This window comes from Notechis scutatus, chromosome 3, assembly GCF_049901735.1.
Source record: "Notechis scutatus isolate UNSWTSFEM ecotype Mainland chromosome 3, rNotScu1.2, whole genome shotgun sequence".
Lineage (NCBI taxonomy): Eukaryota > Metazoa > Chordata > Lepidosauria > Squamata > Elapidae > Notechis > Notechis scutatus.
Genome location: NC_142011.1, coordinates 118633462 through 118659617, shown reverse-complemented (window position 1 = coordinate 118659617; position 26156 = coordinate 118633462). Strand labels below are relative to the sequence as shown.

At 38.7% G+C, this 26156-nt stretch overlaps 1 protein-coding gene across 4 annotated transcripts in view; it reads left to right on the top strand.

Moving 5' to 3' along the window:
- RALGAPA2 (Ral GTPase activating protein catalytic subunit alpha 2) overlaps positions 1-26156 on the top strand; it is a 172336-nt gene that overhangs the window by 133100 nt on the left and 13080 nt on the right. For all 4 annotated transcript variants that reach the window (XM_087961093.1, XM_087961091.1, XM_087961092.1 and 1 more), the window contains one exon: positions 18613-18734. In XM_087961093.1, coding sequence (XP_087817219.1) covers positions 18613-18734 — 122 coding nt within the window. The remainder of the gene's footprint in view (positions 1-18612; positions 18735-26156) is intronic.

The following is a 26156-nucleotide window of genomic DNA, read 5'->3' as shown; positions in this document are numbered from 1 at the left end:
TCCTATGCTTATCTAAGCGTTGTATGAGCAAGTCACAGGGCAATAATTTTCTGGGAAATAACCAGTCATACTATGGGCAGAAGGGATCCTGTATTTACGACCAGTGTACAATAATCAGTCCTGACAACACAGAAAGCAAATCTGTTGCTGAGCTTTTCATTCCATGAATTAGAGCTATTGTAATCTGCAGTTCTATTACCTTTGTGTGTGTGTGTGTTTCTGTATCTAACAGTGTACCAGTATTTTGCATATTTTTATTAAGGAAACAAATTTCTGATACATATTTGCAATTGAATACTTTTTAATTTGGGGTATTTGCAAGTTGTGGTCTTAGTTAATTGTTTGAAAGTTGTAAGACTGCACTTCCTCTATTTTAGCATAGATTCCCTGGTATTCACAGTTGTGTCAGAAGTCTCTCAATTCATAAATAGGTTGTCAAAAAAGATTAAAGTCTGTGCCATGTCTTATTTTTATCGACAAGTGCCTTTGATGTGCTAATGTTCACTTTCACTCTTTTCATTGACAATTGCCCATTGTTGTTTTGATCTGAAGATTGTCTCTCCATATAGAAATGCTCTAGTTTTAATAGTTCTTGCTTGAGCTTGGCAAAATATGAATGTGTGATCCTGGTTAATCTTTGAATATATTACCACTAAATAATAGCCAGAACATAAAAGTACAGATCAAAGAACACCCTAAATAGGGATATTATTGGAAGCAACGCTGCCTGAGTTTTGAAATGTCAAGAAAATTGAAAATGCTATAAATTACAACACATGTTACTTTATATTGTAAATTTTGAATGATTATATTATATTGCAAAAAGAATGAGATAGATGAGATAAGTTAAGAAGGGGGTGGTTGATATTGAAGCCATGCAATTTGCATTCTGTCAGTTATAGAATGAAATGTGAAAGTGGAAGCCAGCTTTGTTCTAATGGTTTCTATCTAATACCAGTGGGGGTAAAGCCAGTGGCTATCCAAGTTCTCTTTTATTTATTTTTATTTTATTTATTTTGTCAAGCGATTATAAGATAACAGGTATAAGTATAACATAGTTATGAATACATGAAATGGATACATATAAGAAAAATAAAAAGAAACGATAGGACAGGTACGGTAGGCACGTTGGTGCGCTTATCTTTATCTTCAAAATAAATCACCTGTCACATAATATATATCCAACCAGATCTGTTGCTTTCTCATCTCACTTTAGCCTATCTAGCCTATCCCTTATTCCCTTTTTCTGACTCCTCCTGTGTCACCTGGTGAACATGGAGGAATCTTTACCCCCACCCCCACCCCCCATTTCATCCCTAACGAAAATATTCCATGTCCAGCTGCCTGCTATCAAATAAGAATAACACCATGGTGATTGCTCTGATAAAGTGAAAACAGCTGACAGTTTCCCAAAGGAAAATGGTGGATGTTCTGAAGCTACCCATTCTATAACGAGGTGTTTCTCAAGTTGTTATTTCTAAACATCAGATTTATATGCAGTAGTTAGTAATTTAAATGCCAATCAGTCCAACTTTGAACTACAGTAACATAGTGTATTTATTTATTATATTTGTATCCAGCATCTTCTTGGGAAACAAAAGCTCACCTTCATTTCCATCCTCACAACAGCCCTCTGAGGTATACTGGCTTAATAGTAAGAGTTGTCCTAAAGCATTTGGTGAATGATGGGAGGCATTCCTGTAGTTCATCCTGGACAGTGGTGCTTTTTTGTCAGCCCTCCTTTCACGTGGCCTTCTTATTGTTTGAGTTGTCTTTGTCTCTTTGAGTGATTTATGTGTTTGTGTGTTTTTGTTTTTTTTAAATAAAGTTTTATTGAGTTTTAACAAAACAAATAAAACATCTTATTTGAGTACAGCATGGTTCCGGGTTATCACATTTCCATACAGACACAATTTCATATGCATATTCATCTTATGTATTCAACTTCATATCTTATTACTCTTTTTCCAACTTCTCACTATTTCTCCCTTTACTTCTCTTAATTTTCTTTTATGGTTATATCATTTTCTTCTTATTCAATTGTATTTCGTTTACCTAAATTTCTATATCTTTTTATTCATTGTACTTATACTTTCGTCTGTCTTGTTTACAATTTCATACGTTCTCTTCCAACATTCTTAAGAAGCAAAATTCTCCCTACGATTGCCAATCGAAGTGCAACACCTTTAAATCTTCTTGTTATTAGCATATGAAATCTCATTAAACATTGACTTTGTGCATTCTAAAATTATAACATTCAAATTTCTAATATCTATTTTATATCATGTAAATCTCATTCAGACTCTGCTTGGTACTTTCCCTTGAAAATATAAAAAGAAAAATTCTAAAAACAGCAAAAACAAGATATATATAAACATTGGTAAACAAAATAGTTATTCAAAATCATTCTAGTACTGGTATGAACCTTGTAAATCTTTCACATTTCTTTTCAATAACTATCAATCTTTGAGAACAATTGAAATGTTTCCCTCCCTTCTTCATTATTATTTAACTGTTAATAAACATACCATTGGATAGGCATACAGTTTTATCTTATAAATTATTTACTATTAATAAGCAAAATAATTATTCAAATTCATTCTAATAACTGGTATAAATTTCCTTATAAATCTTTCACATTTCTTTTCAATATTTTATCAATCTTTAGAAAAAATTGCAATGTTTCCCTCTTCTTTATTATTGCATTAATTATAAATAAACATACCATTATATAACAATACAGTTGTATCTCATAGATTATTTACTTATTTCATTTCTGACTCATTACAGTATTCTACTGTCACAACACTATCTTTTGTACCTTTGCAGAATCCTCACTTTTAACTAAATTTAACCATTGTCTCTGTGTTTTCTAGCTGAGCAAATACCATTAATCCTAGTACGTTTCCCCTTTTTCTTTATTTCCTGTTTTTGTCCCTCGTAAGTTCTTTCCCTTTCTATCTTTCCCCCCTTTTTCTCATCCCTTTTTTTTATACCCTTCTCTCTCTCATTTTCCCTTCTGTAGCTTTCTGCTTCTCCTTGCTGTTATACTTCTTTTTCAGACTATTTTTCTTTTTGGCTGTTCCCTTTGATCTCAGACTTTTAACTCCTTTCCCCCTTTTTCCCCTTATTACCACACTTTGCATTATTTGATCATTGAAAATGGCTTCTTCTTTATCCCACCCTTCTTCTTGCTCTTGAAGCTTTTCCTTTTGCTTTTCATAGTTCAGGAACTCCATTTCAAAAAATTCAAATACGAAGCCAAAGGATCTTCCTCCCCTTCCTGCATCTTCTTTCTGTTTTTTAAGACTCGTCTTCAGTTCCTCCAGGAGTGATGGCATTTTAAACACTTTTGAACAACCACCTGATTGACTTTAAGTAAAAACAGAAAAAGAAAGAAAAAAACCAATGCCAAAAACTTTTTTTTTTAAATCACCAAATGATCCCAGACTGTTCCTTCTTGTTTCTTTCCTTTACTTTTCCTTTCCGTGGGTTACTGTATCTTTTAATAAGATTTCAGTTACAATGTGTTTTAGGAGTGTTACAGGAGTGTTTTCAAAGTTTCACTGTTAATCCTCTTTATTTTTCCAAGTGGCACTCCATTTTTCCGTTATTCCAAGTCCCACCCTTTTGCCTCCACTCTTCTCCTTTTTAGGGTTTTAAAATGACTAAGAAAAAAATCTTTATTCTCCTTTTGACACTTAGATTTCAGCTTAAGGTTGCCTATTAGTGTCAAAATAGATCAATATAAATTTCTTTCCATACCATTTGTAATTCTCAATATAAAGGTTAAAAAAAAGGGAGTTTTAACCTCTTTTTCTCTCTCCTTCGCCACTTAAAGATCTTCTTTCAGAAGTATCCCTCTAGGTACTTTTAAATTCAGGGTACCTTGCTTAGATGTTCTCTATTGTTTAGCCTGGTCTGTCCTGCTTTCCTCTTTGTCTTCCTCCTGCACAATCTTATCCAGTTGGGTTCTTCTTTAAGGTGGCCATTTCTGACCACCGCTGCAACCGCCTTCGGGGAAGGGAGTTTAGACCAGCCAGGGAGTAGAGATGCGGCTCCCCTCCACTCGGCTAGCAATCTCCCCCCTCTTCACCACCTCTACGGAGTGGCTTGAGCCCCGAATCCAAAGGATCGGGGCGCTCCAGCGGTGAGCACAGATTGAAACCGCGCACGATTGCAAATTTCGGTCTGTTGCTGAAGAGACCCAAACCAGAAGTCACGTGTTTGTGTGTTTATGGAGGTGGGGGAGAAGAAAGTGAGTCTGTGCAAGAGAGAATTGCTGTGTGCATGGCTTACCTTTTGTGTATTAATTTTCTGAATAAAACATGGCTTTTACTTCCAACAAAACAAGAATATTTCTGGTGGTGGTTAAACTCTCTTGCCCCCAGACATTTTGGCTGGAGAGAATTTTTATTTATAATTTTTATTGGAAATTTTGATATAAAGAAGTGACTTCCAGCCTTCATTATAACAAGTATAGGCAAAGTTAGTAACTCTTCAGCCTGTATAAGGTTATCAATATCTCTTCATCCCACATTCCCATCCCTTATCCATAAGCAAATCAATAAAACATTAACTTTTCAAATCTGATTACAGTAAGGATTGGGTACATTGTGAGAATCATTTATACCTATTAACAATTGTACTATCAAATGAGTAGTAATAGTTTAAAGTATTCAATAATGTATAAAAGTTAACATGAAACATTTTTGGGGAATTTGTTATTTTGAATATGAGTAGCAGATACAATTAAAATGCAACCACAGGCAAAAAGCCATTAAATGTGAGAGTATAGGTGTTCTCCTAGGCCTCACTGAATGTTACAGGGAAGTAAACGTGCTACTTTTGCATTCTTTGGAGATGTTTTATTTTCTGTTGTAGAGCAGATGTGGGTTTCCCACTTTCAAATAAAAAATGCAACCATATGTGAAATATTTTTCTTAGCTGATATTCTTAGATGTAATAGTTCATTTATTACCTGAGAACAGATGAAATTGCTTCATATATTAAAGCTATACCCTTAAGTAGTTCCTGACACATCTATGCCCTGGCAAAATGAAGGGGGTTTTGGGAGGGTCTATATAGCATCATGGGCATCTGCAGAGGCAACTGACAAAATGTGTCATGACGTAATCCTGCAAATACAGCAAATTACAGATTAATTGAAAGTGTGACTTCAGCACTGATTCTTCAGCATCTCATAATCTATTGACTATAAGGGCAGTATGGTGTAGATCAAAGGTTAAGGGTTTAATCGGTGTCTGCTTATTGTCAGTGAGATTACTAAGCTCAGGTCATTATTTCTTCCTCTATTCCCAAGCATGGAATTCTGTGATGTGACATATACCTTATTTGGGAGAAGTTTAGAATTATTTATTTTGTGACAAATGTGTAAGACTGGAATTGTAAATACCCTTTTTCTGCCCTTACTAGTTTTGTACAAGACTGAACAGTGAAATCAGTGGTGGGATTCAAATTTTTACTGTCGGTTCTGTAGGCATGGCTTGGTGGGCATGGCAAGGGAAGGATACTATAAAATCTCCAGTCAGAGGTGGTATTTGCCGGTTCTCCGAACTACTCAAAATTTCCGCTACCGGTTCTCCAGAACCGGTCAGAACCTGCTGAATACCACCTCTGAGTGAAATGATGTGACAATAACCACTCTTATGAGATACCACAAGGGACTCAATTCATTTTATCAGTCTGATTTGGTTGTTTTTAAAAACAGTATTAAACTTGTGTTATGACAGAAGGTGGTTGATCTGTTGGGCAGCAGGTTTCATACCAGAATCATTTCCTGTGAACTCAAAGACAGACGGAGTCCACCTTAGTCTATTTTAGTTGTTTTCAAAAGAATTTGTTCATGATCCATAACAACTTTTAGTTCCAGTAAAGTTAAAAAACTCAAGCTCTTCATATACTCATAGACCAAAAGTTTTCTATAAGATAGCCATCATACAGTATATCTTAGAACTGAGCTTTGAAGTCTTGTTTTGCATTGAAATACAAACAAAAAAGATTTTTCTCCTATGGGGGGAGATCTCTAATTAATTTCAAAATCTTTAAATCTCTAAATCAGTTTCACAAAGCCTTAGCATTTAAACTGTTTAGAAATAACACTAAAGTCATTCCTTTGCTGTATATTGCAAAAAGTTACCCCAAAACATCTTACAAAACTGAAAAGACATGGTTTTCTTATTTTAAATGGACTGAAGGGAACCACGTCCAGTGATGGAAACTGCGACTACTGGCTGATTGCAAGCGGCTGTAAAAATGATGGTTTCTGTTCAGGAGTGGGATTCAATCGGTGTTACTACCGGTTCAGTGACTATGCTGCTCACGCCTGTAAAAAAACTTAAGCTGTGGTGTCCAGATAGCTGAAAAGCACGGTGTGCGGGTGCACGGCATTTGAAAAACCTCTTTTTTCCTGCTTTTTCAACCTCAGCTGTGTCGCGCAAAGCAGCTGAGGTTGAAAAACCAGGAAATAAAGGACAGGTAAGAGCCGAGCAGGCGGGTGGGCCAAACAGCAGCAAACACAGAACCGTTTCGGTGTCTGCTGCTCTTCAGAGCTACCGGTTCTATAGAGCCGGGCAGAACCAGTAACATCCCACCCCTGTTTCTGTTGTCTGCTCATAAAAATCAACTGTCTGACATACATGTGGGCCATCTCCAGATCTCTCTTCCTCCAGAGAGAATTTCAGCAATGTGGATCTTAAATCCAGTTGCCTTTTTGACTGAAATGCCTCTGCAATCCACATGGAGCAGAGAAAATGTGGGCATTAGCTTGCCTTACCTCACCAGGAGTTCAATGTACCAGATTTTTTTTTCAGTAAAGGAATAAATATTGGCTACTGTGTGATATGCCTTCTCTCTTGATGCAATTATACAATTATAATTACTTAGTTTGATTTGTCTGTAATTGCAGAACACAGGCAGCAGCTGCTGTAAATACATTGATTTATCTTCAGTTTGCTTTTATTTTACATTATCTAGATGAAGTCACTTAGAACCTGTTTATAACAATGGGAATCCTTTCAAACCCTAGTTGGGAATCAACATCTGCTTGGTAAAGATTAGAGAGGTCCATGCTATTTTAGTAATTAGACAGCAGTCTTAACTGTTTATCAATAGTAGGCAATCTTATGGATCACAGGATCAACTTTGTTGGAACAACCATGAATCCCATCAAACAGAACCTTAGTGAAAAAATTATACTGTTTTAACTGAATAGAGCATACAGGTGTTCCATAGGAGAACAAAGGCAAAACAAAATATTGCATTTATGTTACCTATCATCCATGCTTGGTTGCAGTATTCCAGATGTGGTCTTATTAGGATTTTATAAAGTGGTACTAGTACTTCACATGATCTTGATTCTATTTATACAACCCAGGATTGTATTAGCTTTTTTGGCCATGGCTGTACACTGCTGGCTCATATTCAAGTGATCATCCACTAGGACTACAAGGTCCCTCTCACAGTTACAGTTTTTGAGCCAGGTCTCACTTAATCTGTACTTATACTTTTGGTTTTTCCTGCCTAAATGTAAAACTTTGCTTTTCTCCATATTGAAATTAATTTTGTTGGATAGGGCCCATTATTCAAGTCTGTCAAGATCCTTTTAGATTTTGTCTTCTGGGGCATTGGCGATTCCTGCCAGTTTAGTGTAATCTGCAAATTTGATGAATTATCATCAAAAAGGTTATTGTGATCAATAATAGTTTGTGGTTTGATGATCAGCTATATCGATTGGATCTATAGGGGGTAATATCCTGTCAGTGTTAGGATTACTTCACAACTTAGACCAGGAGTGTCAAGCTCGATTTCATTGAGGACCATATCAGGGTTGTGTTTGACCTTGGAGGGCTGGGAGTAGGCTGGGGCATGGCCGGGTGTGTGTGCCCATGGTGGGCATAGCTGGGATGGGTGTGGCCATGGTGGGTGTGACACGGGACTCATTGTCGAGGACACCTGTGGTGGCCAAGTGTTAAGACAGGATTTCCTTGAGATCTCCCTCACTCTTATTATAATCTTCCTTCCTTCCTTCTTTTTCTCTTCTTTTTCCTTCCCTCTTTGTTCTCCTTTCTTCTTCCTTCCCCTCTTTCCTTATTTTTCCCTCCTTGCTCTCTTCGCATCTTTCCTTTTTCTTCATCTTTCCCTTTCTCCTTTCCTGTCCCTTCTTGCATGGTCAAATGCAAAAGGGGAAACATTTCTCTTTTTGTTTTGTTTGTTTATTTTGATAGCCCTCCGCCAGTAAAAATGGAGCTTGGGGAGCTGTGTGCAGCCCCCCTGGGCCTCGTTTTCGGCCTGGACGGCCTCCTGCAGCCCTCTGCCAGCGAAAACAGAGCCTGAGCTCCATTTTTGCTAGCAGAGGCACCACGGGCCGGTCCTTTGCTGTTTCCAGGCTGTTCCCACAGGCCAGATCTAAGCACCCTGCAGGCTAGATGCAGCCCACAGGCCTTGAGTTTGACACACCTAACTTTTAGAGCAAGAGATGTTCTAACCAGTCATTCTGTCAGTGTTTTCCTTCCAAAATATTTTTTCCCCATGACTTCAAACATTTTGATTTTTATAAAGATTTATTATTGTCTTTAAAGGAAATTTTCTGTGGATTTTGGCGATGTTTGTACAACATTCTAACCAGATCAATTTAAACCTAGCAGCTAGATTTGTACATATTAAGTTTTGATGGTATTAACCTTAGGGTTATTGTTGTTGTTTGTAAAACTTTGTTTTGCAAGCCAAGTTCATCTGATTTGTTAATAATTCAGAGTACTACACAAATACAGAAAATGGGTTAACTAAGTTATCTGAGCACAATCATTGAAAAATGTTATGGAAATTATTGGGTTTGCAGGTAATATGTGGTTGTAAAATTAAAATTACCTGACGTGATTTTTGAAAATCTACTCATGTTCATAGATAACTGTAATGAGGGTTTGCAACCACAGTGCTGCTAATCACTAATAATATTTCCTTGTTCCCCAGAAAAAAACTTAAGAAAAAACGTTAGTTTCCTACAGCAAAATATGAATAATATTGCAATTACAAATCTATAACTTGTGCTCATATTTTGAATATTGCAGCTATCATCCAGTATTGTTTATCATAAGCAGTATGCTTCATATGGAAGGGTGCCCAGAGCAGACACTGCTTAAGATGGTAGAGAATATCACAAAACAATAAAGCGAAAACTTTGCAGTTGTGTGCTGTTTTGTTGTTATGCATGATGTGTATTATGTTTATATTAATGATCCGTTCTATTTGTGTAAACCTTCTTTTCAAAACATTAAAAGTAGTACTGCAATCCAACAATATAGGTGCCAGAAGAGAATGTATGATTCATTTTCTATTGCTATTGACAACAGGAAATGTTAAATAGGATGTTGGGGGAAACTTGTTGCTTCCACCCCATTGTAACCTTATGTAGGAATGCCGATTCCTGCTGCTACTGGTATGGGAAATCAGTAGATTTTGAGCAAAAGTTCGCAGAACAAGAAAAAAGAAATTCATCCTCCTTCCAGCTATCTGGCTTATGATCACTGGTTTCCTACAGCATGATTTCAGCTACTTGAAAGGAGAATCCTTTCTTATTCACCAACCAGTGGAGCATGGTGTAGTGATTAAAGTGTTGGCTGCCTTGACTTACAAACAAAACATAGATTATACATCTAATAAATAAAAAACGCATAACACTCCCCACTTCCTCCTAACGCCCCTTATCAAGATTGTTGGGAAAAGAGTGCAATGCAGTGGTGAATGAGTGAGAGAGAAAATGGATGTACATGCATGTGTACTGTATCAATCTGTCAACTGATGCAGCTGCAGTAGCTAAAAAAGGTTGCCCATTTTTGTCTTAGAATATTCCTATGACCAGGCCCCTCCGCTTCTTTTCCTGGCAGGCAGCAAATAATACCAGGGAAATTGTGAATGGTTAATGCTGATAGAGAAAGAAAGGGCCACTCAGAACGTTGCTTGGATACTAATCAATCCTAGCACGTAGCTCCTCGGTTGTTACACACATGTGAATGCAACTAAAAAATATGGCCAAAAAAAGTTCTCCGTCCCTGACACAAATCCTTTTAACAGCTTTTAATAATCAGAAAGGATGTGGGTCCAAAAGACAGGTAGTGATTTCCAAGTACAATTCTCGGATATGCCAGACTAAAAGATGTGCCTGGCTAGGCAGCATCCATACTGCAGCCAGTCCTAAATCACTATGCATGATTTGCACTCAAAAAATAACTTAGCCAAATTGCGTATAATTTTTTGAGGAGCCTTGAAATCTTGGCCCAAACTACCCAGCTGTCTTTGTGCCCAAAGCAGAACTAGAACTCCCGGTCTCCTGATTTCTAGACTGGTACCTTAACCACTACACCAAATCCACTGAAATCTTACTTTCCCTTAAATTGTTAACATTCATTGATTTTAATTAAAATGAAATTAAGCTACACCTTATTATGCTATGTCTTATTTAATACCTAGTGATTACTTAATCTAGAACAGAGGTCCCCAAGTGGTGGTCTGTGGACCACTGGTGGTCTGTGAGAAAATGTTGGTGGTCCACAGCGCACCTGGGTGGGGGAGCTGCTCCGGGATATGAGACCGACCAGGCAGCTCATGGTGGGGCTGGAATTCTCCACCGTAGAGGGAGGTATGTGCAACTTGCAACTATGCAGGTGATGCATCGTGCAAGTAGCGCAGCCCTCGCCAAAACAAGGTAATGGTGCTGTTGCAGCAAAAAGGGAGGGTGGCGGCGCAGGCAGTCCAAAGCAACAGGTGCCTGCAACCTGTGGCTCTTTCTTTCCGCTGCTGTGGCTTCCTGTCAGCTGAACCCACCACTAGCTGGCCCCGCCCCAGCTCTCCCCTCCCAGTCACTCCTCACCTGGCCTGAGAAGGGAAAGGCGAGGGATGGAGATTCATTCCATATTCCTACTATTCCAGAGTGGGAGTGAAGCTTCATCTCTTGCTGGGTCTCGCGGGTATATCTTCCAGCCCTTGTTGGTGCTGCGTGACTGGGAGACGCGCAACTTCCTCTCTGCCCCAAGACACTGGCTGGCCTGTGAGATGAGAAAGATGAGAGAGAGAGAGATACAGAGAGAGAGATGAGAGAGAGAGAGAAAGGGAGAGATACAGAGCAAGAGGGATGAGAGAGAAAGGGAGAGAGAGATGAGAGATCCGGGTGTTTTGTTTTCTGTGGGAAACGGGTCCAAATGACTCTTTGAGTATTTAAAGTTGCAGAAACAGTCAAGTCAAGTGCCTGAAGGACCCCATCCTGTCACTGGGAGTCCAGGCGCTTCAGCGAGCGGCACTCTGGATTCATATTAGTGGTCCGCAGGATTTAAAATTATGAATTTAGTGATGCCTGAGGTCCAAAAGGTTGGGGACCCCTGATATAGAATAACCTAAGAATACTATAAATTATCTAAAATTAAGATAAAAAATGAACTGGAATATAGATGGTTTTTTTACATTCTTTTTCAATATACAGGAAGTACTGATTTAAACTTATTCATTACTGTCTAATTAGAAATTTTCCCTATATTAACTTAAGCAAACTTTTAAAATATATTATTATTATTATTTAGACTATTTACCACTGGAAATACTGCCTAACCAGAGCAGAATTTAGTTTGATGACAGTTAACTAGGGAATACAACCATTGTATGCTAGACTGAGAAATTTAAATCTAAATCAGAGAACCGTAGCAATAATACTTCCACATAGCTACCAAGATAACTACTTGGAAGAGTGCTTGGAGGTATTATGAGATTAGTTTCACTGAAGGGGATCTTTGCCTATCCCAATGTATGTCCAGGGGTGGGGAGGAGATATTATTTTGCAAATCTATAATAATTTCCAGATGTTGTTGCTAATCATTGGTAGTTACTATTGGGTAAATGTTTATGCTCCTCTGAAGTACTATTATTGATTTCATTGTTTAAAATAATTGGCTAATCAGACTGATACAATACATCCCTGCCTCCCCCCCCCCCCCCCCAAATCATTATATCTTCTCTTCCATTTTTTATGTTTATCGACATAGCACGGAAACAAGGTTTATTTTAACTGCTTCCACAAAAGTGAGGCCGCATGCAGGCCATGCACTTAAAGGGTGGGGGGGGAAAGGAATTGAGAAGAGATGGCAAGCCCACAGAGGTCCCTAGGCTCAGGTGGTTTTCAACCATAAGTTTAGCTTAGCTCTTTCAGTAATTTGTCACGCTTTGGCTTTCCCCTGCTGCGCCAGCACGTGCCAGCTTAGTATCAGAAAGTCTGTGCACCAGACGGCCACTCAGGCCTAACATCCTGCTGTTCAGGACCAGCACTTGCTGTGTCAGTGTGGAATTGAGATCCCTAGCAACAGCCAAGCACCAGGCAGAATAAGCATGTTCATAATGAGAAGTGAATGGCATCCATCAGTCCCTTTAGAATAGGTTCTAGGCGTATGGCTCTCTCCTAAGAAGTTTGGCATCGAGTCATCAGCAATTCAGCGTATAACAGAAACGCATATCTAACTATACCTAGGAATGGGATATAAATAAACCAGAGGAATGGGATAAAAATGAACAGGTATGTAGTGTGAGATACCCTGTTAGTTTCTGTCACTGCACAATAATGGCACAGAGATATGGGAAAAAAAACCTTTAAAAAATCATGTTGACCTTATTTTGTTGTATGTGATAATCCGTTGATTTCAATAATAATGACCAAGAAATAAGTTATTCGAACTTTTAGAAATGGTTTACAAGTTGCTTCTGTTGTATTTTTAAAGTGAAATGTGCTATTAAATCACACATTTGTAAAATATTAAGGAGTAACAAGTACACAGATAAGAGTGTAGTAAAAGATTTACCATTTGTTTCAACCTCTGAAGGAGTCTTATAACAGTAAGCAATTTTCTTATATTTAAAAAACACTGGATACAACTGAAAATCTATTTTCAATCTGAATAACAATATGTATTATTATTGATTGACCACATAATGAATGACCACTGAAGTCATAAAATCCAATATAAATTTATCTGCACTAGATATATAAAAAATACTATACTCATCCCCAAAGAAATTAGAAACTGCACACAAAGAGAGAGATTTGCTGTCTTCCCTATGAAAAGATGTCACAAGCAGGGGTCCTGTAAAGACAGCTGGAAAGTTGCTTCTGCTTGTTATGCTGGTAAGCTTTATTGGTGACTGGCTTTTGATTATGCATTTATATGGTGTATGTTCCCGGTTACTGATTTTTAATTAAAGGCAACATCTTTAATTTTAGATACTTAAGACTAAAGTATACACATGATCTATTTTTAAATTTTGACTAGCTCAAGAAATTGCTAGTCCTTCTGGAAAATCTCAGGCATGAAACATTAGCATGTCTTAAGAATATTATATATGTATATGTATAACATATATATATATATATATGTATAACAAATATATATATTTGTTTTCTTATGTTTTCACGGGTATTTATATGTATGGTATTTAGGTTTCTTCGGGTATTTTCCACGTCTTAATATTTGTGCTTTTATTATAGCGACGTTTCGGCAGAATCTCATCTGCCATCCTCAGGCTTGTGTATTGGGTTCTTTTTAATCTTGTGTGTCAGGCTTAGCAGCCGTTTTTTGTTTAAATTTGGTGCTGGCTTTCCGCTTTATTTGAATGGTTTTTTCCTCATCTTGATTGGCTGGGAGTCTAGGTCTGTTTTTATTGGTCTTCGAGCTGCTGTGTTCTTTTTTTTTTTCCAACAAATTTTATTAGTTTTACAAAAACAATACACAAACAATCAAGGCATAATAACATAAAAAATCCTTTCTAAGAAAACCAATAGAACGTACAAAATAGTTCCAAATTGTAGTATAGATATTTACGTTATCTATTCAACTTCGTATCTTATCCCAACTTCTCCTTTTCATTCTATTATCCAAATTATATTTCTTGCTAATTAAAGTTTTATTGCCTTTCATAAACAATACACAAACATACACAAACATAAAACATAAAAAAAAAAAAACATAAAACATCTTTTCTGAAGGCTGTTTGATCCCGGGCTAAAAACTCTTCGCACAAACACAAGTTCAAAAATCATATTCACTTTATATATCATTCCATATCTTATTACCATTTTCAATTTTCTATATAGCTTCTTCCCTCTTTTATCTTTCTTAATTTTGTTTTATTTATCTTATCTCAATTCAGTTCATAATACTTATCATTCTTTGTCTGTTCTATTTCCATCTATCCATTCATCTTTTCTCTTTTAATATACTTCTCGTGTACACTGATTGGAGTGATGCCTTTGACTCATTCCCCTAGCTTAAAATTACTTAATATAACACTTAATTTATATTGGGATTCTGTTTAGTACATTCTAAAGTTACACAATAAATTTCATGAAAAGGGTAAAAACATAACAATAACTAAATAAAATCATATATAACCACTATCCACATCATTAAAAAGCTAATCATATATATTGATACTCATTTATATCTTAAGCATTTTACTCTAAATACACATATAAAAACACAATCTTATGTACCTTCCAGAATCCCTTTTTTCAATTAGATTTACCCATTGTCTCTAAATAAGCTTTGTTTCTTTAAGTCTTGCTTCCCACCATTAAGGCTTCTCATCCCCTCCTTTCTCTCTTACTTATTCTTCTCCTTACCCTTTTTACCCCTTTGTCTCTCCTCCTCCCTTTTCTTATTCCCTTTCTGTTGTTTTCTAACCTTGTATCCACCTTTCATCTCATTTTTCTCTTTTTTGGTTGTTTTTTCAAACCTTAAAATCCCCTTTTTCTTTTCCTCTTTCTCCTCCTCCCCAAAAAGAACCCATTGTTCATCAAAGATGGCTTCTTCTTCTTCTTTGTCCCAGTCGTCCTGCTGCGTAGTCAACTTTTCATAAGTGCATACCGCCATTTCTAGAAATTGAAATAGAGTGCCCAAAGTATCTTTTCCATCTTGTTTTTCTTTTTTATATTTTTGATATTCAATTTTTAGTTCATCCACAAGCGATGCCATCGTGAAGAGAAAAACTTTTTCCAAAACAACCACCCAAGTATTTTTAATCAAAAATAATTGCAAAACATTCCAAAGTTACCAAAGTTCTTTCTTCTATTTCTCTTTCTGGGGTTACTGTTTAATCAAAGAGATCCAATTACAATATATCTTTCTTTAAAGTTCTAGGCAATCTCCTCCTTTTTCAACTTCTGCTCCAATTTTTTTCCCTCTCCCTTCCCACTTACAACAACAATTTTCTTTTAAGTGTTCAGAAATCCATACCTCCAATAAGGGTTTTCCGATTTCTTAAGTTGTTAAATCCAATGTCCAGGAATCCTTTGTCCCTTGGCTTTAACTTTCAAAATAATTTACCTTCAGTGCCCAAATAAATTTTCCAAATCTTCGTCTGCTGTTTCTATGGGGTGGGAGAGTGAAGGAAAAAAAAGTTTTTTTTCCCCTTGACAGCTTTCTCCGCCGCTTTCCGATCTTCTTAGGGATACAATGTATCTTCCAGCAATTCAAACGATTCAGTTTCCAGGGTGTTTAAAAGTTGTTGATTGACCCGGCTCAGTCAGCACTTTCACTTTCCCTGCTTCCTCCAGCACAATCTTACCCGGCTGCAGGCTTCTTCATGACGGCCATTACTGACTGCCGCTCCACCACCTCGGGAAAAGGGTTTTTCCGGATGAGGAGGGGGTCTGCGACACCCCCAACCCCCTGTCCGGCTCCCCTCTCTCTTCGGCTGCCTCTACAGGGCAGCCATATCCCCCTGACCCATTTGGATCGGGGGCACCTTGGCGGCAAGCGCAGCAGGAATCGCGGACAGTCGCAAATTCCTGCTGCCACCAAAGCCACGCGAAACCGGAAACCCGAGCTGCTGTGTTCTTGATTGGTTGGCAACATTGTGTTTTGTGCATTGGGGTTTCTTAGTGCAGCTTGGTTTCTTGTGAATGGCCAATAATTATTTATTAGGAAGCTAGATTTTATTTGAGTAGCTGGGGCGTGTTTGGGCTGGAGGTATGGGGGGGAGTTGTTTGTGTCCAGGTGCTTGCCTGGATTGTGGTATAGAGATTTGTTTGTTTGTGAGTGCAGGCTTCCAGATGATTGATAGTCTGGTGGAGTCATCTCTTCTATTCATACTATTACCATATATGCCGGCGTATAAGACGACCCGGCGTATAAGACGACCCCCCAACATTTCCACTCAAAATATAGTTTGTTATATACTCGCCCCCTCTTCCGCACGCCTTCCACTTTTGCACTTTTTTTTTTTTGAGGCACTTTTGTCTCGTGGAAGCGAATCCCGTGAAGCTGAAAGGAGCAGCCAGCCTTCTCCAGCTCCCAAGGAAAGAGGCTCGCACCGCCGGGCTCCGCTGAGGTATCCGGCTGGGGCTGTCAGGAGTTGTTACCGCTGGCGCGGCTCGCTGCTCCAGTCCGCGTTGCCTCGGGAAGGGAAAGGCAAAAGGAAGAGCCGCGGCTTTTGCCTTTCCCTTCCCGAGGCAATGCGGGACTGGAGCCGCGCAGAGCCGCGCCAGCGGTAACAACTCCTGACAGCCCCAGCCGGATACCTCAGCGGAGCTCGGGCGGTGCGAGTCTCGTTTCCTTGGGAGCTGGGAGAAGGCTGGCTGCTCCTTTCGGCTTCACGGGATTCGCTTCCATGGTGCGCAAAAGTGCCTCAGCCGCAGGCAGCCGCAGTGCTTCCCAATTACTATTTGCCGGCGTATAAGACGACCCGGCATATAAGACGACCCCCCAATTGGAGGCATCTTTTCAGGGCAAAAAGTCGTCTTATACGCCGGCAAATACGGTAGGTCTTTTATCAATTTCTATGGCTTCTCTGATGATTCTGTAGCCGGGGTTTTCTGTAGTAGCTAGGGTTTTGGTGCCACTGAAGTCAATACTATGACCTGTGGCTTTCATGTGTTGGACTAGTGAGGAAGTGTGTTCCAGATTTTTTATTGCATTCTTGTGTTCTTCAAGGCAGGTACTTATCCTTCTGTTGGTTTGTCTTATGTATGTGGCAGGGCATGATGCTCAGGGTACTTCATATATGCCTTGGTTTTCTAGGTCAATTTTATCTTTGGGGTTTCTTAGGATGGCTGTTATTTTTTTGTTCGTTTTGAAGGCAGTCTTGATGTGATGCCTGCGTAGTATCTTGCTGATTTTGTCTGTTGTTCTTCTTATGTAGGGCAGGACAGCTGTTCCATAGGTTTGTTCATCTTCTGGGTCTCTATTGTGTTTCAGTGTGTTTTTGTGGATCAGGTTCGTGATTTTGTTTTTGTGGAAGCCGTTAGCTCTTAGTATTTTGGTCAGGGTGCATAGTTCAGTCTTTATGTGTGCCTTGTCTGCCAGGCATGTGGTTCTGGTAATTAGTGTTTTGGCTACGGAGTTTATTTGTGCTGGGTGGTGGTGGGATTGAGCGTTTAGGTAGCGGTTGGTGTGTGTTTTCTTCTGGTATATGATGTGTCCTAGTATTCCATCTGTTTTTTTGTAGATTAGTACATCTAGGAATAGTAGTTCTTTGTTTGTTTCCGTTTCCATGGTGAACTTGATTTTGGGGTGTGTATTGTTTAGTTGTGTTAGGAAATTGTTTAGGTTTTCTTTTCCATCGGGCCAAATAACAAATGTGTCATTGATGTATCTTAGCCATAGTTTGGGTTTGTGGGTGGCATTTGCCAGGGCTCTGGATTCAAATTCTTCTATGAACAGATTTGCAATAACGGGTGACAGTGGTGATCCCATGGGGGCTCCTTCGAACTGCTTGTATCTTTTTCCTTTGTATATGAAATATGTGTTGGTTAAGCAGTGTTCTGTTAGTTCCATGAGGTGCTTGGGTGGTTTGTATTTGTTTTTGATGATTTGTACGGTTTCTTTCACTGGGACTTGGGTGAATAGTGAAACCACATCGAAACTTACTAGCAGGTCTCTTTGTTCCACGTGTAGATTTTTGATCATTTCTAAGAAGCGGTATGAGTTTTGTACATGTGAAGCTGCTTGCTTCAGCATGGGGCTGTAGCTGTTTTGCTAGGTATTTGGCTAAGCCTGACACACAAGATTAAAAAGAACCCAATACACAAGCCTGAGGATGGCAGATGAGATTCTGCCGAAACGTCGCTATAATAAAAGCACAAATATTAAGACGTGGAAAATACCCAAAGAAACCTAAATACCATACACACACACACACACACATACACACATTCTTATTTTAAATAAAGTAACATTTATAATTCTTTTCCTGTCATAATATCTCAAATGTATGTGCATGTCTATATTCATATTAAGGCAGAGTACGTGTGCATGTATATATCTACTATAACGCTTTTCCTCATTATTACATAATTTTACTTTATAACTGATGAAGACCCACTACATTTAATTTGAAAACCAGTGTTTTTAATACTATAATTTGCTTAGCACTGAAAATATTACATTTATATGAAAAAAGTCTAAATGTTAATGACTGCAACAATTAGAATTCTGTTGCTTTGGAAATATACCGTAGCAACTATAGTATGCTTTGCTTTCTGTATATTATGTATTAAAAACAAAGTTGAATGGTTAAGGCTCGGTAACAGAATATATTTCCTTAACCCATTTCCAACAGTTATGAGGAAAGAGCAATATATCTTGATGAAATAATCCGGAATCATAAAGAACTATTGTCATTTGAAGATTTTGCTGCTCAGGTTTTCTCTCCCTCTCCCAGTTATTCCCGTAATGGATGTGGTAAGTCTCTGTATTGTATTTATTAGTACTGCAGTTACTACTATTACTATTATTATCATCATCACTAAGAATGATTTGAACAGCAGGTGTACACCTGTTTTTCACTTATAAATAGCTGCAAATTAAAAAAAACACTTTCTCTGTGAATTAGCTAATGAATATCAAAAGGAATGATGGCATTCATTTTAATTTGTTTTGTAACAGACCTTTTCACTCAATTCCTTTTTCACTATCCTGTTAACCCTCCGAATCTAGCAAGGTTAATGAACTTTCTCTCACTAATGTGTTCTGATTCATTCAAGAGTGTAGACTTCTTGCTGAGCTGAGAATATGTTGTGCAAAAGCTATTTGTGAACCAGTGCACTCTTATAAAAAAATAGACCCTCACAGTAGGAGCCATTGCTAGTAATGTTAAATGAAGATTATGCTAGGAGAATGGAAGATAAATACAATGTTTTGTCAGGCAATATCTGTGCTTAGATATTCAATTTATTGCAACCCTGTTTTTATGAGAAATTTATTTAATTATTTTGTAATTTTAAAACATAATTGTTTTATTTTGATGGTCCATTTTATGATTTACTGCTGTCTTGCAAAAGAATAGCAAACAAACCAGGTGCCTTTCTAGAAGAACATTCCTTTATTCGGTATAGTCAATGTCCATCTTCTGACACTGACATTTCCTAATTATATTGCAATGCTGTGTTGCATTGTTAAGTCAATGGATTATCCCTCACACCAGTGAATGTCTGGATGCATCTGTTTTCTTTTTTTTTTTTATAACTGATCAGCTATTTTTTTATATATGAACTAAATACAACAGAGATTAAAGGTACTGAAATGAATCACTTTACAAATAAAACTAGACATGCATCACGGTTTAACATGACTGGCTGTACTTCTTGAGCTTTGTTAAGAGATATGGGATAGATGCACATACTGTATTGGTCGCCAATGGCAGCAGGCAGAAGGCTTTGGAGATAAGCAAGCTGGCAGAAGTATAGAGGAACTAGTGCTATTTACATAATCGCACCTCTGCTTCCTGGAGAGGCGTCAAGAGACGGGAATGGCCTCTATTGATCTTTGTTGAACTGGAATACTAAACAACACTAGGCAAGCTTATAAATAAAGCTTTGATTAATCTTTTCTCTATTAAAATGTGCAGCTGCGAATTGATTTGTATATATTATTTATATATTCTATCAAACACAGGTTATTTGCCATTGCCTTATGGAAGAGTTTCATAATTTTATAGAACAATTTATGATTTGAGCATTGTGAACAACTGAACTATTTACGTAACAATAGTAGCAGAATGATTAAAAAGAATACATTATAAAAATCCATTCATGAAAGTTAAATTTTATGAAAAAAAATTGATTATGGAGAACTGAGATTCAGCCTGCATCTAGCTGAAATACAAATCACATACATATGACTTATATATAATTTCTATTTGGCCATTCTGGAATTCATGTAATGAAAGGGGAGAAAACATTTCCAGAAATTTAGATATGAAAGTTAATTAGCCAGTTTAAATACAGGGCGGCATATCTCATAAAATTCAAATTAATGAGCCAATCAAATCTCTCTCCCTTTCAGCCAGCATTGTTCAATACAGTGAGAGAATATTCAACATGCTTAATGGTAAGATTGCAGGTACAGGTGGTGTATTTGGGAAAAAGTTAAACTATGGATGTTATTTATTTATGGCATGTCATTGGTCCTCAGCCTTTTGGCTAAGATCAAGTGTACTTATGGCGTGTCCATGCCCTTGTACTAGATCAGAGGTGTCAAACTCAATTTCATTGAGGGCCGCATCAGGGTTGTGTTTGCCCTTGGGGGGCCAGGGTGGACATGGGCAACTCGACATCGCTCGGGTTGGGGATGTCTGTGGTGGCCCAAGTGCTCTGTCAGCGAAAATGGACTCACAATCTCTGTTTTTGGCTGTGACAGCCTCGCACCCCAGTGCCAGAAAAAGCAGAACTTGGGAGGGCTGCCCACGGCCCTCCCAAGCTCTCTTTTTGCTGGTGGAGGCACCGCAGGCCAGTCCTTCACTGTTTCCAAAGCAGCCCCAAGGGCTGGATGTAAGCACCCCGCGGGTCAGATCTGGCCCCCGGGCCTTGAGTTTGACACCCCTGTACTAGACAAAATGCAGAGAAACCTATTAAGTGTAGCTGGGAAGGTGTGCGATAGAATTTTGATTGAAAGAGTACAAGCACTAGAATGGACAAAATTTGGGAAGCTCAGTGCAGTTTTATGCTGGGCAGAAAATGTCAGACTAGGTTTTTGCTTTTTAACAGGTTATTGAAATTGTATGAATGTGCTGTCCAGACAGTATATAATTAATTGGGAATTGGGAAAGTTAGTTAGGAATTGGAAGCTGTCCCCTTAAGGGAATGCCTCATGGTAAACGTAGTTAATGCATCATGGGAAATGTAGTTCATGTCATGTGGTCATATCTGTAATCCTGATTGGTCACTGAATTGACCCTTGGTTGGGTTGGGGAGTTTCCTTTACTCTTGCTTGGACCCCAGCTCCGTGCTGGTGTTTCACCCTTTGCTCCTTCGTTTTGGGATGAAGATCACTATAATTTCACACTATGAAGTCAACTGTGCAAAGAATTGGACATTAGATGAATCTCAACATAACCGTGAGTTGCTTGTGACCCAATAAAGAAACTTTGTATGGAAGCCTTTGTAGGGTTTGCCTGTCTGTCTTTATGTTCAGCCAGTAATTTTAAAAGACAGAACAATGAATGTGAGAGGGAAAGGTTATTTTACAATTGTTGAGTCAAAAAAAGATATAATAAAGTTGGATTGGATTGAATAATGAAATGCCTTGGTTAATATGGAGTTGAAGATTGGTTTTATATTAATCTACATCAGGCATGTCTTAGATCTGGCCCGCGGGGCCGCCCTGGAAATAGCAAGGGACTGGACTGTGGTGCCTCTGCCAGCAAAAACTTGGGCAGCCCTCCTGAGCTCCATTTTCAATGGCACAGGATTGCAGGAAGCTATCGTAGCTGGAAACAGAGCTCACGAGCCTGTTTTTGCTGGCAGAGCACTTGGGCTGCCACAGGCACCCCGACACAAGTGATGTTGAGCTGGCCACGTTCACCCTGGCCACCCCCGAGGTCAAACACCACCCTGATGCGGCCCCCAATGAAATCAAGTTTGACACCCCTGATCTACATTGTGTTATTACTGGGGGGAGGAGGTATGTGTATGAATGAATATGTGTTTTATACGTGTTGATAAGGGAAGAAAAAGGGACTAAAACAAAACAAGTTGAAATACTAAAAAGTACACTTTAAAAATGCAAAAGAGAGAATTAAAAAAAATAGAGAAAAGTGGGAGGAGGAGTAAGTTGCAAATTTAGAGTAGCCCCAAACGATAAACCTGTACTTATAGGAAGAATGCAACCTCATCAAATCAGGGGTTATCTCAGTCTCTGAATCCAGTCTCCTTACCAACAGCATCTTTATCTATATATTTACTAAAACCTTCATGCCTGTAATCTTTAATAGGGCGAAATGGAGCACTATAATGTAAAACCTTTTTAATCAAGATGCCTCAAATAGGCTAATTTGCAGTATGCAACCAAAATCTGGGATCCATGATTCCCATGGAATTGAAATTTGACAAATGTTATAAATGCACACTATGACATAAAACGTCATAACATTTTCCTAGGGGAAAATTCTGATATTTCAGTGGACTATTCAAGTCAATGTAGGCTACTTTCAAGAGGTCTATGACGACTTGCCCCGGCCAACTTGCTACCAGGAGAACTTGCTGTAAGCCTGAGCTTTCTGCTTGGTTTCCAAAGCTGGCCCAGCTTAAGGGAGGCAAAAGGCGCCGTCAGGGTGCAGCTCAGATGCAGATAAAAGACCCCAAGGTCCGCTCAGAATGGTGTGTGTGTGCGCGCACACACACGCACACAGGTGTGCATGTGCACAGAACAATAACTCCCACTTAGCCTGCAATTTGTTGGTGGGTGCTGGAAAGTGAGCCTTTAGAGGAGTGGGGTCTGGCCGGAACTTTTGCCTCCCTTAAACTGGAAACCAGAGTGGAAGGTCCAGGATCACAGCAAGTTGTCCCCACGTGAGCTGGGCGGGCTGAGATGTCCCATGGCAAGGTGGCCATGGCTAGGTGATGGTGGTGAGGTGGTGATGAGGTGGCAGTGGCAAGGTGACATCAGCAAGTTGTCCCATTCCGAATTTCAAGACAGATACATCTCTGAATATGTCCTTGAATTTTTAAGGGCTGTTTTTTTTTAAGTGCATTAGAAGTAATGCTATTATTGAAGGCATTGAGGAATCAGGAAAGGAAATATCTCTGAAATGATGACCGAACAGGTCATGAGTTGTCTAATCTTACTTGAATTTATTTTCAGCTTGTTCTCCCTTACCCAGACCATTATTAAATCTAAGCAACATTCAAGGATACTGATCGTTTTCTCAGAATTAGATTTAAGAAACAATAGAGCTGCATCAGTATATTGATGGCATTCTGTATCAAAGCCCTAAATGACCTGCCTTGTTGGTTTCCTGTAGATATTAAAAAGCAAAGAAGACAAGACAGAACCCTGAGATGCCCAGGTCTCAGAGAGAGATCCTCCTCCGCCATCTTCTGAAAAGATGCCCTCCCTCAAATCCCTGTGGAGGCCAGATTGCTGTGGTTGATGGTATTGAAAGCTAACAAGAGATTCATGAGATATAGCAAAATATCTCCCATCTAATTTTCAATATACATCACCCACAAAGTGATTAGAACAGCCTTGGTATCATATTTAGACAAAATCCACCTCCACCCTGATCCTGCCGCCACTAGTCCCTATTAACATTTGTTACAATATTTTTCCACGCCATATCAGGGCAAAAAGGGTAATAATACCAACTTTATTGTGTTGCCTCCTAACATTTTATTCAGTCCTACATCTGGAGCATACTGTTTTCTGTGATATTTCCCAGTCTGTATACTAAATGTAATTTCTGCGTTGCAAGCCACTCTGATAGAGATGTTGTTGGATCCTGTATCATACATAGCTAGATTTAAAAAAAACCTCTTTTTTATGCTTTTACTAAGAATCAGTCCGATCTAAGATGATAGGTCAAGATTGCAATTTAATCTGGATACCTGAAAAAGGTGTTCTTCAACAGGAAGAAATGCAATATATTTAAGGAGGAGATATATATTAATATACCAAAAAACCTCCAAGAATAGAAAGGGGGTTGGTTGGAATCCCCACCCCATAAAAATTTAAAAAAAAAAAAAAAAACCAACAAAAAAACCCCCCCCCCCAACAACCTCTGAGGCCCCCCCCCCAAAGGTCACATAAAATGGAAAAAAGAGGGACCGAGAGCCGCGCCCCGCGGCCTGTGTGTGTGTGTGTGTGTGTGTGTATGTGTATATGTGTATATGTATATGTATATACTGTATATATCACATATATCAGGGGGATCTGTTTGTGCCCAGGTGTTTGCCTTTAGTGCAGCTTGGCTTCGCAAATGGACGGCTATGGTGTGGATCTGGGTGCCTGGTTGGAGCTGGAGGTTTCTGTTTGTGCCCAGGTGTTTGCCTGAGTGAGTGCAGGCTTCCAAATGATTGACAGCTGAAACCACTGTAAAAGTCTGACCCAAAGACGGACACAATACAGAAGCCTGATGATGGCAGATGAGATTCTGCTGAAACGTTGCTACAACTTTAAAAGAACTACAATGACGTGGAAAATACCCGAACCAAGCCGAACACCATACATGTAAGTACCCTTGAAAACTTAAGAAAATATATATATATATATATATATATATATATATATATATATATATATATATATATATATATATATATATACATACATATACACACACACACACACACACACACACACACACACACACTGTATATCACATATATCACATGTAATGTGTGGGATTCATGGCTTGAAGCAACACATCAAATATATTTACTTGCACATTGTAGAGGGTTGAAATTTTTACGAACCCCTGAAATCCCACAATTCTATGATTCTGTCTATTCTTTTACTATTTTTAGAGAATATTTCTGAATTATACAATGGCTAAAGGTTGCAGGAGAAGAGCAGGCAGAGTGGGGGGGGCAGTTAAACATGTCATTAGCTTAGCCTTTATGTTGCCACAAACAATCCAAATTCAGCAACCATTGAATTCCATTGACTTTTATCTAGTGCCAATTTAGTCCTCACCATTAGTTGACTAGATTCTTGCATATAGATTTGAATAAATCTGTGTGCAACTTAACGTAATAATGTATCCTTTGCACCTGACAAGGTTGGATAACTGTGTGACTGATTAATTTTACATATACAGGTAGTCCATCCAGCAACTGTTATGATGGCACTGAATGAAGGTGAAACAAAAACAGAATAGCAGAGTTGGAAGGGGCCTTGGAAGTCTTCTAATTCAGCCTCCTACCCAAACAGGAGACTCTATATCATTTCAGTCCCCTAATTAGGCTTAATCATAATCACCATCTAGTTTCTAGATCGGGATTGTCAAACTTGCACCATCACATCAGTCAAGTGATGTATCGCAACTTTTTTCCCCTTGTTAAACTGGGGGCGGGCGAGGCCAATGCATGACACATCTGGCACATGGGCTGCAAGTTTGACGCCCCTGTTCTAGATATTCACAGATCTGTTTTTTATTACCATTTCCAGGATCTTCCCAGGTTTTGATTTTAGGCTTATTAGTCTGTAGTTTCCTGGGACTGATTTTTATTTTTTTGTTTATTCCCTTTTTAAAGATGGGAACCACATCAACTCTTGTCCAATCCTGTTAGTTCCCAGGATTTTTGAAAGATATGTTACAATGGTTCTGAATTAATATCTGACAGCTCCTTCAGAACTCTGGGGTATAATCCATCAGGTCCTGGTGATTTATATATATCAAGATCAGACAGGTGTTTTCTTTCCTTTTTCTTGCTTATTTTAATTTATATTTCGAGTCTGTCTTTTACAATTATGATAGGTTGGGCTATAGTTTCATTTTGTGTAAAGACTAATGCAAAGAATGAGTTAAGCAGCTCTTAAGGAACTTACAATCTGTGCCCAAAGTTATGACTGTTACAGCACCCCCCATATCATATGATCAAAATTCAGATACTGGGCAGCCCACACACATTTACAACCACAAAGGCACCTCAACTCCCCCCAGTTGGCTAGCTTCTTCCCCATCTATGCCCTTTTGACCCCCTGTTGCCCTGTGCTTCACCAGAATCTGACCTTTGGTGTCTTGATTATCCAATTGCTGACAAGGCATCCCCGGATTGGCTGCAGGGCCTGGGACTGAGACTGGGCTTCATGTCCCCCCCGCACCCAAAAAAAAACCAAAAGCAGCAAAGGCAAAGGGCCTGCTTGTAGCTCGGGCTGCTTCTGGCT